At 41.1% G+C, this 18,413-nt stretch overlaps 2 protein-coding genes across 2 annotated transcripts in view; one reads left to right on the top strand and one right to left on the bottom strand.

The window, feature by feature from the left end:
- Positions 1-2,382, top strand: part of EPS8 (EGFR pathway substrate 8, signaling adaptor) — a 139,378-nt gene extending 136,996 nt beyond the window's left edge. The window contains 1 exon segment of the mRNA XM_075757593.1: positions 1,118-2,382. Within this exon segment, the coding sequence (XP_075613708.1) occupies positions 1,118-1,231 (114 nt within the window). The 3' untranslated portion in view covers positions 1,232-2,382.
- A 3,907-nt stretch (positions 2,383-6,289) lies between these two features.
- PTPRO (protein tyrosine phosphatase receptor type O) overlaps positions 6,290-18,413 on the bottom strand; it is a 154,751-nt gene continuing 142,627 nt past the window's right edge. The window contains 5 exon segments of the mRNA XM_075757298.1: positions 6,290-9,156; positions 10,277-10,397; positions 13,602-13,737; positions 16,167-16,321; positions 17,866-17,988. Of these exon segments, the coding sequence (XP_075613413.1) occupies positions 10,293-10,397; positions 13,602-13,737; positions 16,167-16,321; positions 17,866-17,988 (519 nt within the window). The 3' untranslated portion in view covers positions 6,290-9,156; positions 10,277-10,292.

Genomic DNA, 18,413 nt, shown 5'->3' with positions numbered 1-18,413 from the left:
CCAATGGTGATTTACCTGGCAGAAGCATCCTAGCCTTCTTCCCTGTGGACACATAACCTGTCTACCAGGTAATGGCATCAGATAAAGCATTCTAACGGATATAATGGGATAAATCTAAATTAAATTTTTATGTAGTGGGATAAATTTTCAGAGTTCAGAATCAACTGAAGGATTTTTTTCCCCTTAACAGTCCTGAAATTTGTTTGACAAATTTCAAAAACAGCTTCTGCTTACTTTTTCAGAGGCTATTTTGGAAGATAGTTTTGAAGCTTGGAAAGTCACGTCATAGCCAAATAACACAGTAGCGGCTATGGTTCTCGCTTTATAATCCTCTAGTCTCATTCAAAGTCATGCACATTTTGGAAAGTTCTGCTCTAGTGGGTACATGTCCTGGCCTTGCTAATAACTTCATTTACATTGTTGAAACAATCTATTTGCAGCTGGATCAGCAGACCTGTTTTTCACTGAGAGGTGAAACAAGGCCTTGTCCTCACAGTACTACACTGTTGCTAATACAGTAATATGATTCAATTCTTATTACTGTGTTCTATGTTTGAAGCCTGTGTCTCTGAAAAGCAAATACACGATGGTGTGTTGTGTAATGTGGGATACCAAGATTAAGTATCTCAATCCTTATTTAGGTCTTGGCTATGCAAACGCACGTGCCTGCGTGAATTTTGTGTTTACACAAATCTAAACCCATCAGGGGTTTATGTGCTTCAATTTCTAAATATGGTTGCCATGACATCTAAGTACTCAAGGGTGGAATCCTATCTAACTTGCTGGGCTTTAACCCTGCTTTTACTGAGGCCATATGTCACACCATAAATATCCAACACTTCCAGGGGTTTGTGTGAGAATTAAAGATGCTCAGCAGTGCTAAAAGCCAAGCTGACACTTTTAATAGTCTGCAGGTTCTTTTCTGGTTCACATTTAAGGATAGTGTAAATCCTTTCCCATTCCAAATGTTATTTAACCAGATTCTTAGTGCATTTTTAGTTCTGGAGCTGCAAGGTGAGTGTAACTTCTTCAAACATCTATCTTAATAAAATGCTGGCAGAGGATCTTCATCATGTGTCAAAACAATGAGTAAACTCTCTTTTTTACTTATTTATAGGCTAACAGCGGTAGTTCAGAACTGCAAGAAATTATGAGAAGACGACAAGAAAAAATCAGTGCAGCTGCCACAGATTCAGGTGTGGAGTCCTTTGACGAAGGAAGCAGCCACTAACATGTCTTTCCTCTTTTCTTTAATTCCATTGTCCATAGCATTATACCATCCAGCTTTGCTTTAGGAAGCAGTGCAGGGGAATGTCTTATAATATTGTATACGTAACTAGCCACCATAAAGAAAATGTACAGTAGTCTCCACAGAAGTACCTGCTGCTGGCTTCTCATCATTAAAAATTAACAGATGAGAAATTCAATGGAGGTTCCTGACAGGTGAAAATATTGGCACGCGATTCATTTGCACCCGAAGATGAGTCTTGGCTTTATGGAATTAACCATTCCATGACAGATAAAGTGTAACACATCTTTGTGAGTCATCCAAGGGAAGCTGAGCCAGCAATAAAAAAGCATTTGAAACCTTCAGTAATAATAGGATTCTGAATCCCATCTCTTGCTGTAGTTTGCAATTATGTCTTTTTGGCTCAGTCTTTATTGTCGTGTATTCGGCTGTAGGATGCGTAGTTAAGTTGTTGATGCCAGCAGAGAGGAAATGTTTAGAGAACGACCAGCAGCCCAACATAGACTGAATCTCTCTTGCATCACTCCCAAGATGTTTTATTACTAATGATGCTGTTTATAGCAAAATAATACTCTGTACATTGATTTTATCAATACTTTACTTGTGATGAACTATAATATTGCACAAGAAGGCATAACTAGAAAATAGTAACACAACTCGGCTCAAAGAGGTGATCAGATCTGCTGTAGGCAGCCATGAAATGATTCGCAGTGCATTTTTTTTAATATACTTGCATTTTTTTCTTTGTAACTTAACTCATCAAAAGAACAGTGTATAATCTAGACTTCTTTGTGTGTTGATCCCAGATGTCAGTTTTTCCTTATGTAAAAAGCTATTGTTCCTTTATAAATGTAATCTTTTGGAAAAGTGGATTCCTGGAGGCAAAAGGGGGAGAAAAGGAAACATCCCTTCGAGCAAATATTATTTTTGAAGGTGCAATGATTTTTGTCACAAAAATGTTCTGTTATTTCACATGGTCGTGTGATTTTATATATAATATATGTATTATATATAATATATAACATCACTTAATTTAGACAAATTTAATCGTCTAGTTTGATTAAGTGTCATAGTGCCTTTTTCACATGAATCAGCTTAAAGTCTGCAATAAACGGTATTTCTTGTCTGATAAATAGTTGTATCTTTGTGGCTACAAAGATGGTATTGAAATAAGAAAACATTCTTAATTTTTGCCGTCAGTTTGCTCTTCCTCTGTGTACAAGGGAAAAAAGAATGCTATTCATTTTTCATAAAAGACAAATTTAAAATCTTAATAAAGGTGTTTAGTGCCATTTATTGTAAATGTCCTTACAAATGCTTCTTCTGTGTGTTCGTTACGTGTCTATGTATACTTTTACAATTAATATATATTTTTTATGCCTATAAAAAGGTATGTAGGTCCTACACCTGTCATTTAAATGTAGTCTTATATAGGAATGGGCCAAGAAGTGATGAATCCCAAACTGAAGACTCCAGCTGCCATAGCAATCACTAAGAAATGGATTCTTGCCTTACCCAGTGAAAGAAATGATGATTCTTGATTGCTTTCTCACTATAGGAAATCTTTGAACCAGCATACCCACATGATAACTGCATCCATTCAACCTGTATACATAGCTTTATGGGGGAAAATTGTCTGTCTCACTGCCTATCCTATCATTAAAGGTCAAGCCCAATCCTCCAAAGGCTTGACGTATTCTCTATTTCACATTTAAAAATCTCCTCTTCCCTGCCCTCTCTAGTAAGTGTCCATACCTGCCCTGAAAAGTGTTCACTCGACAGCAAAGTCCGCTACACTGGGCAGTGAATGACTAAGAAAATAAAGGAAGTCTGAAGCTACTCTTACATAGATGCTTCGTTACCTGTAAGTACAGGATTAGAAATTTTTTAAAAAGGTCTTTGAAACTCATATTTAAAAATTAGAGTCACTGTATTTTCCCATGGGAAGTATGTCTGATTCCATGAAGGACACCATGGTGGTTACCTGCGCCTTTCTTCCCTTGTTAATTACCAAAATATGAAGCCAGTATTCATATTCTCTGCAAGTTTATTCCAGCCTTCAGCAGACTGTGTGTGTTTGCCCAAAAGGAGGCATCAGTTCTGAGACTCTTCAGACTTTGTGGAGTTTGGCATGCAGAGGTCTTGGAGGAAGCACCCATGTTTCATCTCTGAGAGAGAAGAGGTGGCTTCACAACTGAGTTTTTGGAGCTGGGTTTCCGTGTAGCTGCTAAGTTGCATAGAAAGAGCCAGATGAGTTGGAATGTGGTCAGTGTGCTCAGAGGCATCTTTGGAGACACTTGGGAGGAAAACAGGAAACCCCTTCCATATACTTAAGGGATAAGCAGAATAATCTGGGGATTTGGGGTTGGTTGGCTTGTTCCTGTGGTTTTCTCATTGCTTTTAAATTAACTACTAGTGACTCAACAACACAGTACAACATGAATTCTATTTTATGCCTTAACTTTGCTGAACTAGACTTTTTAATGATTTCTGAGTTAGTCTGTGAAATCTGAGTGGCATTAAGGCAGATATTTCCCTTTTTGCTGGAATTTCCTTGATATGGTTTAAGGCACTGCAGGGAGCCTCACCCCTCTGCTGCACAGTTTTTGAATTTTCAGCTTGTTGACAGTTAGTTATGACAAATCAAAAGGAGATCTCATCTGATGTTCATCAAAGGCAAAAATGAAATATTTTCTTCAAAATTTTCAGTGTGTTAAATGAAAACAGTGGTAAAATGCAGTGTTACATTCAAAATGGTTTCTTTAGGATTCGAGCAGTGAGGCTTTTTGGGTTTTACAATAATATTTTTAGAAAGCTGTGATAGGTGAAAAGTATCTTTGAAAAGGAAACAAACCAGGTTTTTAAATGTCAAAAAAGTGCCTTATTAGATGTGGAAAAAAAAGAGTTGTGTTTGACAACATAGGAACTACTTTACTATTTTTTTTTTCTGCCATCGAGCCTGCCTTTTTAACTGGGTGGAGGGAGAGAGTTTTAGCAGCTTATGTTCACTCAGCAGTTTTATACTTTCTAAGCACATGCCTTTTAACATCAGCAAGGCACTTTCCACTCCTTTAGTCTGCTTGTTTGTTTGGGATGCCGGGGGAGAGAAAAAAAACCACTGTGAAAGCTCACATTTAATTTGTAACGAATGCATCTAACCAATGTTGATGCATGGCAAGGTTTACTTACCACCTAGCAATTCAAATGTTAACCAGTGCTTTGTTCAGACAAATTGTGACCTAGAAATGAGATTTTTTTTTTTTTTTAAAAAATATATATTTTTACTGCTCCAAAGCATTGTGCTATATAAAAGTTTGGGGGGGGGGGGGGGGAGGAGCAGCTGGGAAGTAAGTGCAGACTTCTGCATTATTGATGTGTGTGGAAAGCGACGGTTTATGGGGAAGTAGATATCCAAAATGATGTGATATTTTGAGATGTGCAGAGCTTCCAGTGCCTTTGTATTCATCAGTGTTCGTGAAACCCTGACTGTCCCTGGAAGTGCTTTGCTGGACAGTCACACCAGTAGTTTGCTAATTTAACTAATGGGACAATGAGAAACCCATGAATAACTAGTATGTGGATTAAGTCTTTCTAATTAGGCAATCTGGAACTAGCAGATTTTTTTTTTCTTTTTTTTAAATTGTGCAAATTGAAGGTATTTTGAGTTTTCAGGGTTTTTAGGACATATACAGACACAAGCAGGTATCGATCATCGCCACTGATTTTTTTTTTTTTTCCTGGGCTGCATCTCATGGATAAGGGAAAGATTATGAATGGGAATGTTTCTGGCCAAGCCACCATAATGTAGGAACCTAGTTTTTCTATGATTTCCCCACACCCCCCCAACTGTGAAGTCTGTGTAGTGTCTTAAACATGAAACAAGCAACCCCAAGTATCAAGTCTGACAGATCAAGAGTATTTGAGAGACTCTGTGCTCAGCATCCCACTTTTACATACAAAGAGCAGCATTATGTATGTGATGTGCAAACATGAAGGAATTTGTAACTGTGCATTGGGTTCTGTGTTTAAAGACTGCACAAACGTCTTGAATTTTTACTGCTAAGTTTTAGGTACATGCCTATTTAGCTGCCTTGGGCGCTTCAGTATCTTTCTTCAGTTTCTCTGAAGTTACGTGCTTAGGTTGCAACTTTGGCCCTTTACATCCAGGCCAAAACCAGTATCAGCATATTAGTCTGTGCTTCTACTTCTTGAGAATATTTGTAGATTAAAAGAGAAGGTAAAAGAAAAGGGGGAGACTTTCTAGATGCTTCCTAGCCACCATTGCTGCCTGTGACAGCAGCAGTAAAGCGCAACACTCTCCCCACTCACTCCCATTGATTTCAACAACACTGTAACGTTACCCTCTCACAAGAAATGGCTCAAAGCAACAGCTTTGCCTGCCTGAATGAAACTACTGTTTTCATATGAGCCCTTTAAAAAGTTAGGAGTGGGAGGGAGGTGGTGTGACTCTGTGGTTAATGAACTGACCGAGGAGGGAGGCAAGGACCATTTTTGGTGCGTAAGATTACGATGTTGAATATTTTACAAGGGGCATCTTTGTCATCTTTAGATGCAGGAAGAAACCCTGTAAAATGAAAAATAAAAAAATGAAAAAGGCTTCCCAACCTGTTCTTAATCCTTGTGTGAGGATGGAAGGAAACTGTTCTGAAGACCCAAGTATGTCAGGGCACATTACATAGGGCTTGCTAAGAGAGACAGCACTTTCATAGATGGCTTTCAAAACGTCTTAGCTCTTCTAAGACATGTCCTTAGGTTTACTTGTTTGGTCCTCCCATGGCAGCATGCACAGCATAAGGCAACAAGGAGAAACCCTGCCCTAGTTTCAATTAATGGTCACTCACTGTGCAGAGCTGCTTTTACATGCATCTGAGTCAGCAGATTGCTGTAAGAGCAGCAGGTCAATATAGAGCATCTATGGTGTCAGCAAAGCTATAGGCTTGAAACCCGTAATTCAAAAAAACCCCACCTATTACAAAACCTGAAGCTTCAGCCAGCTTTACAGCTGCGATGACTTAAAGGTCTTATTTTGACAGATGCTGGAAACCATATCAACAACATGTAGCTTGAGTCCAAACTATTGTTCTTTTGGCCTCGCTTTCAAGGAGCATGACAAGGTAAAACCAAAAGTATGACATGTTGAAGACAGGCTAAAAGGCTCTGCGTGAGTCTTCTGAACCACAATGTCTCCCAGACTCTTTCATTGCTTTACTTACGCCTTGACCTCTGTGAGAGGTGGTTTCCATTGCCACCCTAACACATCCAGTTATGCAGTTTTTTGCATACTAGATGAGGTAAGTAAAGGTATTTTTTTTCTGAAGGAGTTTTCATTGTAATTGATTTTGTGATTAAGTAGGTATTAAAAGAAAAATACGTACCTGTTACCATGCAAATGGGATAACTTTTGGACATGCATTCAAAGCTTGTCTAGTCAGTTCAGGCAATTCGCGCAGTATCATTTGCAACAACGCAATTTTTGGCATCTTTGCAGCAATCTTGTACCCTGTCATGTTCAGCCAAGCTTCTGTTACAGCCAGCTCACACTGTGATAGTTTGCGTGCACATGAATGTTTCAAAAGTAACCTACTTGCTCTGCTCTGCAGTACAGAATAAATAGAGCCTCAATGGGCAATGGCCAGCAGGAGGGAGAGGGCAGTAGATGAGAAAGTAAGAAGGTTTGTGTTTTGTTTGTTGGTTTGGTTTTGGTTTTTTCCCCTCGCTAGTTCTCTAGAGGGATCTGAACATATTTTCTGAGTAAACATAGCAAAACTCTGAAATAAATTAAAAAAAAAAAAAACAAACATGAAGACAAGGTCTGAATGGTCAAGCGGTCATTTATAATTCTGTCTTCTGTTCAAATTAGGCCAGGCAAATCAAACAGCAAGCCCTCCAGCTGAGGTGCACTGGTGAAATAAGAGAGAGCAAGACATGTACCACTGAAGCCTTTCGTGTTAGCAATCCGCTCCCTGAAGACAAGGCGCGCTCTGTCCTTTTGCATCCTTCGCTATGCATCTTACTTAGAGAAATAGCATCTCTGCTTTTGGACTCGGCTTAGTGGAAACTGTGGAAATAGATACATGGAAAGAGAATTGGGGGGGGGGGCGCAATTTATATTATACCCAATTAATAATCAGAGGTAGAGTCCTGTTTCTTCAGTACCCTTCACAAGGACCTGTTTTGTTCAGGGGGGTTATGTTAAGTCTATGCAGTTTTGCATAATATATATGGGACAGGTTGAAAGATGTTTTCCATTGTAACCAATATAATGATGAAGTAGATATTAAAGGAATATACCTCTATTTACCTGCTAGTGGAATAATGCTTTGGAAGAAAAAAAAAAAATTCAAATATCATCTGAGGGTTAGCAGGCTCTTGGAAGTAGTGGAGCTACCGAACTACACCCTGGTACCCTGACAGGTGATAGGAGGCCCCAGGGTGAATGAATAAAAAGCATATACAGGTGCGTTTGCTGTTTTGCTGATAGTGACTTCTTCACAGGTAAGCAATCCAGTGTGTTTACTTTCAGTTCAAGTTTGTTTTGTTTACATTAAGTACCATTGCTGCTAACTTCCAATGAGGTGACACAAAGCAACAGGTTACAAAAATGCCATCAACATCCATTCTGACAGCATCCATGTCACAATACACAATGATGTACCGGAATTATACAAAGACAAAAAAAATAATATATATATATATATACCTAATTATTCTGACTAGAACTGAAACAGCGAAAAAGAAAAAAGCCCCCCACCCTGACCCCGAAGCCCCTGCAGGAATCCATACCAACCCTTTGGCAGCCTCGTAGCAATAAAGTGATAACCAGCCCTTCACATGCCAAAACCTTGTTTTTGTAACATCATGAATTCCTGGCTCGGAAAAATAGTTACATCCGTTAAAGCACTTTTTTTTTTTTCTTTTCTTTTCTTCCACCTTCCCAACCTCAATCAGCTTCACATTTTTACACAGGGTTAATACTTATTAAAAAATAATAAACAAATGAGGGGTATAGGCACCATAGACTGCTCAGACAGTTAAATGCTATAGCAATGGAGTCTAAGATAGCCCAGCTTGAAACTCAGCTGCTCTTTCATTAGATTCATCTAAAACAAGAGCCTGATCAGTGGCATTACTGAAAAAGTTGGCAAAAAGAGCAATCCCTCTGCTCAATTAGTAGTAGCACAGTCAAGAACCGAACCCTCCCCGCATTGCTCGGTGTCGGCTGCCTGCTTCAGCTTCGGGCTTCATGGTTTGGATTTATGCTCGTCAGTCCGTTCCTCGGGTCTTGTGCTCCCCCCAGACCCCACGTACATCAGTGCTGTAGGAAACAGTCAAATCCAAGTGCCCAGCCACCCACCCCCGCCCCCCCCGCCCCTTTTCTCTTCACAATCTCCAGATTTCTTCATGTATGTTCATGCCTCGCTATTCACTAATGAGGTATTATTAGATACTAACAATGCCTGCTCTCCTATGGATGTTAGCACAGACCAGTGACACATGAAGAAAGTTCTTCAGTCAACTATTAAAAAAATATTGCACTTACTTTAACCTTAAGCCCAACCTGCACAGGAAAAAAAAAAAAAGTACCAAACAAAAACCCAACACTCTGGAGCAATCTATTTTATGCACATATAGTGTCTTTTCCTTCATGTTGTTTAGTTTAATTTGGTCCGGTATTTTAAAAAAATGTCCAGAAATTAAACAGTTCAAAAGACACCGCAGGCTTGTTAAGGCTTTGTCTCCCCAGTGCTTCAGAAAGTTAAAAGTTTCTCTCTTTCATTCTCCGTGTACTGCAAAGCAGTTCTTGTGGCAGAACAACTGGCCGTTCAAACCATCAAATAAAAAAAAAGTCAGAAGCAAGGGAAGATGGGTGTGCTTCATGGTCTCACCTGGAACCAAACAAACAGAATGCTTTAGAAATAAAAAAGGAAATAAATACAGCGCTTGGCATTCATTTTTACCAGCCCTCCATGGGTCTGCAGCCCACCAATACAAGCAGCTGGCCTCTGTGACTCAGATTAGACAGTAAACTGCCTGGACATCAGGAAAAGCAAGCCAAATTATGGTTTATTTTACAGGCAGGGCCATGACGTACACAGAGGCTAATAAAGGCGCACGTGCAACACCGCAGACACGCAGCAGAGACGGCTGGTGTTGGTGCCCACGGCCCATCTCTCCACCAGCTCTTTGAGAAGCCAGTTTGTGTTGAAAGCAAATATTAAGGTTATGGCTGAGTTATTACTGCCACCTAATGAACTAAAGCTCATTAGCTTAAAAAGCAGCGATGTACATCCTCACAGCTGGTCCCCACCAGCAACCACTTGGTAGGTGAGAGTGGTGGGTTTTACTCTGCAGCTGGGGATGGGGCTGGGCTGGGCGCACAGGGCAGGCGCTGGGCCTCAGCAGAAAGGCAAGGTGGTCACTTTGCCTATGTTAATGGTGGTACCAGTTTGAGACCACTCCTGTTCCCTGGTTTTAGACTTATGTAAAAAAAAAAAAAAAAAAAAAAAAATCCCCCGTTTCACATCAGAGCTTTTTGGTTCCCACCTCACCCTCCAGCAGGCCCTGTTGCCACAGCAGCAGTGCTGGCAGAGCGTCCCCAAACCTCTGCTGGCCTCGGTAACCTGGCAGTCGGTAAGTGACTTGAGAATGACTGAAGATATTAAAGTCCTCCCCTCCTTTAAGCTTTGTAAGGAGTGTTAGGACAAATGGCAGGGAGTGGTTAGATGGCTCCCTCAGGATTTCCGGATTCTCTTTTTCTTCAAACTATGACTGAGTCAACATACTCTTACAGTGCCGTGGAAAGTATAGCAGATTATTTACTGCGAGAGGCCAGAGGGATTTTCCTTGCACTCTCCACATGAACATCATCTCAAAGAGGGATGAGGCCTGGAAAGCTCCAAACCACCAGCAAAGCTCCTGGAGCAAACACCCGTGGCACTGGTTGCTGCTGAGGAGCTGGGACGCGAGGCTGCAGGCATGGCGCAGGGCTGGGCTTGCCTCACTTACCACCTGTGACTCGGAACTAGGACTTGCTGACGTTCTCGTATATGACATCGCTGATGCAGAACTGCTGTTTCTTCTTTTGCCACATCAGTTGCACACACTGGTGAATAAAAATGTATTGTTCCTGCAAGAAAAAGCCAAATGAGCGGGCATTTTTGCACCTCAGAAAGCATGACAAAAACCCAAACAGTGAAACAGTTTGATAGGTTACAGTAACAGCCTGCATAGCTTCTCCCTCTCTCTCCCCCTCCTCCGCCCCTTGCAATGCTGTCGGCTCCCAAAATAATAGCCCACAATTACAGATAGCAGCTGAGGAAGCATGAAATCCACCTGAGCTGCCCTGGATTCATAATAACGTGAATGATGACAGGAGATGCATAGAATAGACTAGACTAGACTACAATAGAATATTTTCAGTTAGAAGGGACCTACAACAATCATCTAGTCCAACTGCCTGACCGCCTCAAGACTGACCAGTCTGAATCTCCCTGGTGCAGCTTTGAACCATTCCCATGTGTCCTATCATGGGATACCAGGCAGAAGAGCTCAGGTCCTCCATCTCCATGTCCCCTCCTCAGGAAGCTGCAGAGAGCAGTGAGGTCATCCCTCAGCCTCCTTCTCACCAAACTAGACAAACCCAGTGAATTCACATGAATTAACACTGTGTTGTAGTCTTGGCTGACACTGATACCACCTGACTGGAAGCTGAAGCCGAGTCACTTGAGGTTAGCATAAAGGGATGGGTTTTTACCAATAACTACAATTAACCACCAGGACAGTTTCTCTAACTATTGCAACGGCATCTTCTGCTGGTGGCAAATTTAAACTCAGAACTACATATATTCTAAGTCACAACCATGCAGTGGGAGAAGTGCCGTAATTATAACTTAGCTTACGAGAAACCTTATTTGCATTTAGAAACAATAACTGCTATCCTTCATACTTCTTCTTTTGGCTGGTTGTATCTTGTGAATTAAGGAAACCTGAGGAGGAGGTTGTGCAAGTAGATGCCAGCAGCCATATGGACGGCGGCCATGGCATGTGAGAGAAGTTCCAGGGAGGAGCAGCACTGCTAAGCCGCATGCTTCCTCCTGAGTAACAGTCCTGCTGCCTGTACAGGGAAATCTTTTCCATTTAAGCATGAACTGAGAGTTTTCACTGTCATGATATCTGACACAGTCCACGCTGCTAATTTGGCAGGACTAGGAATGTCAGTCCTATGGTCCTGATCATTTATATAGGGGCAACCAACTATAGGGACCTGTGGAGAGCTGTAACTAAACACTTGATGTCTTTACACTATATGCTGTCAAGCATTCAGCTTGGAGGCTCTGTATGGCCTTCTGGAAGTGGGTTACTTTATATTGCCTGAAAATGAATTAAACCCCAGAAAGGTGCCTGAATGCTTTATGTGCAGCAAATTGCATCCATGTCACACATGCTCCTCAAATATTTTAATGAACTTCATGGTCCTTAATGCTTGACTTTTTACCAATAAAAAGCTGAAACCTGTTTTTGTTCACAGAGCAGTTAATTATTTGGGGAGTTATCAACCTCTGTGCAAATGACACGGTAAGCAAGGTGGGTCAATCACATGCACCATTCTATTTGTAGACAGTTTTTTGTGCATCAAGACTGTGGTTATCTCTGGTTTTGGTTGTGGACTGGCTTATCGTCGTACAGATAAACACTGTAATTCAATCTGAAATCTAAAAGTCATTAATTAAGGTTATTTCAAAGAGAGAGAAGGCAAACCCTGATGAATCCTACACTAAGCTTCATTTGTGCTGTGCACAAGCAAAAACAACTGTCCCAAAGCCCAAGTATGGATTTCAGCCCCTGATCCCAGTGGTCTGCTGATGCCAGGAGATATCCATACGAGTTTGAAGCACGTTTCAGACCACAGAAATGCCTGGATTTTCTCACACCCACTAATTTGGAGTGACTGTTTTCAATTCAGAGTGTTCTCCAATCTATCCCCCCTTTTTGGGCTTAAGCCTTTTTTCTTTTTTAAACTGCTGAGTGACACACTGCCAAGTTTCCAGTGTACGGAGGCAAGATGAACCCAGGTGAGCTGAGTGTGGTTTCAGGTTTTGTAAGGAAAGCCTTTTTGGTGGCCTCCATGCCTGAGTGTCAGTGCCATCTAGTGACCTCTGCGGCCAGGCTTGGCCACTGCCTGGAGCAGGAGGAGTTCGGCACCTGCCAAAGCCCAGCCCTTGACATCAGCCCCAGGCAGGCAATGAGTTTGTACCTTAAAAAAAAATAAATAAATAAAAATCACATCACCTCTGCAGTGGTTACACCGTTGCAGCTGAAAAAAACCCACCAGGATTAGTTTCTCTGGTATTTACTTAAAGATCTGTCTTTGGATTAATTTAATGAATTGTGATGAAAAGTGGTAGTTTGATAGGAACAATCCCAATCCCAAATGGTCTGAAATTAATGACCTTTTCCATTCCTAGGTGCTAGTTGTTGTCACTGGAGGTTTTCTTCTCTTCTCCTCTCCCTGCTAAGACTTCTTTGCTTTGCTCCGGGTCAAGCAATCCTTGGTAACAAATTATCTGCCTGCAAACAGTGATGGTGGCACTTCCAACTGTATGGAGGTTTCCAGCTTATACTGTGTCTAACCAGTGAAGAGTACAATGGGAGTGAAATCTTTCTGTCACTAGCAGAAGACCTGGGAAGGTTTCAGATGCATAAAAGCTTCTGTTTTGGAAAAAGAGTTTGAGATTTTTTTTTTTTCCATTATATATTCTAATATGACAATTCTCCTGACATTTGCCTTAAGGACAGAAAAAGAAATACCCAGTAGATATTTGGGCAGGGAGAGGGGCAAGGAGGGTGTCTGGCAGACTCACAATCCTTTTGTCTGTTTTGCTTGTTATTTTTATCACTGTTGTATAACTTAGTTCCTATGCTTGTCCAGATGATACCCTCTTGAACAAGCGTGAATGGCTGTTCGATACTGATATCATTTCAAGAGCCATTAATCCTCTCAGAAAGCCCAATTCTTTTCAAAATGGTTTGAAAATTTCCTATGTTAATCTCTTCTAATACATTTTTACATATTAATCTCTCAGAAGGTGAGAATAACTGATGCCCTCTGGAAGACGTCAGTGAGATTGTAGATACATTATCAGTCTCACCTATGCAGGAGATTAATACCATGACAATATTACAATGAAGATAAAAAATTAATTGTATCTATTCACAGCTATTTTGTCAAGCGTTCAGGGGGAACAACAGTTGTTGGATATGAACACACTTACAGAGAGGTATGAAACAGATCCGATGAAACATTCACAATGTTGAAGTGAACTGATCTTACCTCTGTCTGCACCATGGACATTCTATAGGACCTCATGTCAGACACCAGCCCCAATATATCTACGAACTCGTGATCACGGATGTGTTGTAAGAGCCGATCCAGGGCGATGAAGGTTCCCGTTCGTCCCACTCCAGCACTGCAACACACACAGATATGCATCTCATTTCAGGCTTTTCTGGTGTGGACACAGAGGAAAAATATTGCAAAAGCCAGGTGTCCTGCATCTGAGATAATCAGATGTAGCTAATCTGAGGTCAGACAGGCTGGCTAATCTGGAGGATTTAATGCTGCGCAACTCTTCCATACATTGTTTAGGCAGAATGTATGGAATGGATGTCTCTGCTGTTATTGCACCTTCTTATACTCCTCTTTATGCGCTCACATGCAGAACATGCATGCACACCCTCAACTGCCCTCAGCTGTCTGCCCTTCCTGCTTTCACTGCTCCCCTCAATGAGACCTCCCTAACCACAGGGGCTGTCGCCGTAACTGCAGAGACCCTCTCGGTGGTGACTGCTGCACAGAGGCAGCTGGGGTTGAACCCGCACGATTCTGTCCCACAGCTCTCCAGGCGGCAAAGCTCTTGGCTTGGCAAAGGCACCGCACGGCTGCGGTTCATCCTCAAAGGACAAACCACCCAGAGCAGTCTACGCTCCAGGACTTCTGCCTTGGGAGCACGAGACAGAGGTAGTCAGCAACCACTCGGCTGACAAATCTTCATTCCTACAAGGAGAAGCTTAGTGACTAGAAACAAAAGACACGCTGTTTTTATTTAGACTCTAATGTGCATATAAATCTTTGCATTGTGATTTCACATGTAACATTTAAGTCTGATTTCATTATGGGTGTGGGTTTAGAGGTTCTATAGAGTTTCATACAGATTCCCAAGATCATCTCTAAGGATAGAAGTGTGTGTCTTAGTAAAAGTTCTTTCTGCTGTCTTGTCATATTTTTAGAAAAGCCTTGAAAATATTTGCAATAAAGTTGCAACAGTTTATCTCAACACAGTTCAACATAGCTTTCAAGAAATAGGGATTTTTTTTTGCTTGTGTTTAAAAAGTCAGTATCTTGACTGACGTGAATACAACAGAACTTTTGATCTATTTATTTGACAGATTCATTAATTGATAAATTCATAAATAACAAATGGAGAAGTTGTAATGATGTCAGTTCTATGCCTTCTTTAACGTTTGAGAACAATTGCTGTAGGAGTTGATCTATACGTTCTTTCTCCTCGTCCACTAATTTCATAGCAGCAGCTTTTAAATTATGTGGTCTAAGATGTACAGTATACTCTAAAAATATCTCTCTCTGCTGCTAGAAGCATCCTAATTAAAAAGAAAATATTGCTGTTGTTACCCAGCTCTCTGATGCTTGCTTCTATTCCTTCCCAGAACAATTAAGTGGTATATAAGGGGTTTGGTTTCACAACACTACATATAAATCTCTTCCCTGGCTTACTAGCACCTTTCTTGATATTGGGACTCCCAGAACAATATCCCCTATGAATTTCTCCATTAAGTTACAGGGGAGGGCTGCAGGACTTACTGCTTTTACAAATGCTGGTTTTTTGCATTCCAGCTGAACACTAAGTGCCATGTCTGGAAACTAGCGTTGATGTTACTATTAAAGATTGTTTTCTGGGAAGGACCTCTCAAAAGCATGCAAAGTGGTGGCAAGAGACAGTCAGTGCTCACCATCACATCAGCACCAGGAAAGACAGCACGTGGTGCAGCAACGTAACTGCTGTCTCTTGGGTGGGTAATGTAGGGTTGGCTGAGATTGATCTCACCAAGCCTTGACTTCTGTTGGGAGTGTGTCACCATAATGTACACACATTCATCCACTGCAACCTATTTACGTATTTCTGAGAAATCTGTCGTGAGTAGGATTTGTGCTAGGAGCTGCAAAGAGGTCTGAAGCCAGTTGGGAGAGTTGCATCAGGAACCAGTCTGGTATGATATCATCACTATCACCACATGGCAACTGCCCCTAGAGAGGCCGATTAAGCGAGCATCTTAATAAATGTCCAGATGATGCACAAGAGATAAAGCTGACAGTTTATAACAAAACAATTAAAAGCCCTCCATATAACCGTTATCATGGGATACTGGCATTACTGCTAGCACAGGATAGTGCTCTTCATGTCACCTCCTGAATGTTCTGAACACCGAACAACCAGAGGAGGAGACTTCCGCATGCTGTGGCGGGCTGCTGGATGGACTGCGCTATCCGTATCGTGAAGGTGTGGAAATGAGAGAGCCGGGGCAGGCTCTGAGCTGGTGCCAATCAGGATCGCCTGCTGCACTTCCTCAAGCTATTTGTTTATACCATCCAAAGAGATGGCCCTTCTCTAAAAAGTAATGCCTTTGTGTCTATGGCTGCAGGCTGAAATCCCAGCCCCACTGTATTCAAAACTGGGGATTAATCCTTTACCCGTAACACCAAAAAAGAACCATCTCCAGCTAACAGGTAAGCAGAACCCCAGAATCTCTTCTCCCAACGGTTTCCTAACCTATTTAACAAGTGACATCCTTCACTTTTCCGTTTCCCTGAAGCATTTACCTGCAGTGTATGACGATGGGGCCTTTACTCTTCGCTGATTTCTGCCTGACCATCTGTACAAACTGGAGGATGCTTTCAGCAGCGTTGGTCGTGGGGACACCGTGATCCGGCCAGGCGGTGTAGTTAAAATGCATCACGTCTTGCACCTCGTCAGCCTAACGGGAAAAGCAGAACAGCAGCATGTTCACAGGAGTTTTAACAGTGCAGTCACGCTCAGTCAGACTGAGGGGTTTTTGTCGGTTTGTGGTGGTTTTTTCCCCCCCAAATACAGCCTAAGAAGGTAAAGTCAGCCAAAAATAAGTGGCAAAGAATTTACAGGCTATTTGATTAAAAAGGGGAGGGGTATCAGACCATCATTACAAAAAAAGGCATGAACTCTTGTTTCTGGGTTTGGGATTTGTTTTTCGCTTTTTTTCCTCATGGTGGTTGGATATTATTTTGCTTTTAAATCAAGAACTGTTGCATTTTTCAAGTTTAGGCCTTCTTCCTCTTTCTATTTCATTCCCTCTCCTTTTCTTGTTTTGCCACAGATAAAGAACAACGCTATTGGCAAACCATCAAGACTGGACTCTTGGGAGTTTTTCTTTTCAAGTTTCAAAGAAAAAAAAAAAAATAACAGAAGGGAAGAAAAAATCATTATGGGGCAAAGGAAATATTTAGAAAAATACCCATTATTATAAAAAACATTTATAATGCTAAGAACTCTCATGGCTTTAGGTGAAATAAGACCCTCAGCACAACACATTTTGTCTTTGAGACTTAAAGGAACTCAAAACATGGGGAGGGGTGGGTGGTGTCATCACCAAAACCCATGGCAATCAATACCTTAAGTTTTGCCATTCTGGGTCTGGCTATATACCCCTACTACAGTAACCTCTCTCCAGTCACAGGCAACAGCAGATCCTTAGGCAAAGGATATCAATAAATGTCATCAGTACAAAATACCCTGAAGTAGCTGCCCTGGGTTTGGTAAAGGACAGTTTACCTGAACTGCAAACCGCAGTCTCATCGTTATTTTCAATGGATGCCAACAGCCCAACACATTGTGTTTTATGCATTGGTGCTCCTGGCCTGCGCCCTGTGCAGGCTTTGTAGGCTTGGCTGAGTGGGACTGAGGTCCTGGGCCAATGCTGACGTGCCACTGGCCAGCTTTTTTCACGTCCCCTCTCTATCTCTAACCTTTCCTTCATGAGCTGGTGCTGGCAACGAGCTGGTGCAGGAAACAAAGCTGGAAAGAAACGCTTGAAAATCTGAACAGCTTTAATTTGGAAATCACATGCTCTCACGTGTGTTTCAATACTTTATAGGAATATATTAATACTGCAGAATTGTCCTTCTGAAAAAATATTTTTAATTTCTACATTGGTATTTTCAAGTTTTGAATAGCTTATTGCAAGAAGATATGCCAGAGATAAAGAAGTTTACGCATTTGTTGTCACTAATTATTGGCACCACAGGAGTGTCCAGAACCTGGTACTACTTTTGTTTCAGTCTTGCACTTTGCTGAGAAATTCACAGAGATGACAATTTTAGGGGAAAGTTTTGTGATTTAGCCATTTGCCTGTGTGGAGTGAGGGTAAGGCCAACAATCTTTTTCTTAGGCATTTTCCACTGAATGCCAGAAATGGCCAAAAGTTAAAGAAAAAGGCTAGATTGTAATTATTCCCACTCTTTTAGTAGGGTAAAATGTTTCACTTACATAGCTAATTCGGAAATTCCTATAAACCCAGTCTGTGTGCTCCTCCTCAGACAGCATCTCCACTGTGATGTCCCCATATGCAACAGGATCTTCTGTAAAAGGCCAGTAATGATCACATTTCACCTGAAAGGGAAATAAATACATACATATTTGGTTTTATATAAATGTATACATATATGTGTATATAAAAAAGCACAATCAACAGTATACTGAACCTCAGTTTTAGATACATCTACAGCACTATTTACTTGATGCTGCATTAAGAGGTAATATAGCCTGCAATGACTTTCAGCCTGATCATTCCTATTTGTGTAGCTGTAGACGTAAGCTATACATTGGTTTTCTGAAGGGTAGCGTTAGCATAGCAAAGAATGGAAATACATAGTGTCCTTGTAGATTACTTTTCCTAATAGTATAGGTCTAAAAGGAACAAAACATGGGGAACAAGAATGTACATATAAAAAAAAAATATTCCAAATATTTCTATTATAACGTCAAGGAAAATGTAAAGCATAATACTTGTATTTTTTTATCATTATTTAAACTTA

Source organism: Balearica regulorum, chromosome 1, assembly GCF_011004875.1.
Source record: "Balearica regulorum gibbericeps isolate bBalReg1 chromosome 1, bBalReg1.pri, whole genome shotgun sequence".
NCBI classification, from domain to species: Eukaryota; Metazoa; Chordata; class Aves; order Gruiformes; family Gruidae; genus Balearica; species Balearica regulorum.
The sequence above is the reverse complement of the archived record's forward strand: the minus strand, read 5'-3'. Positions and strand labels throughout refer to the sequence as shown.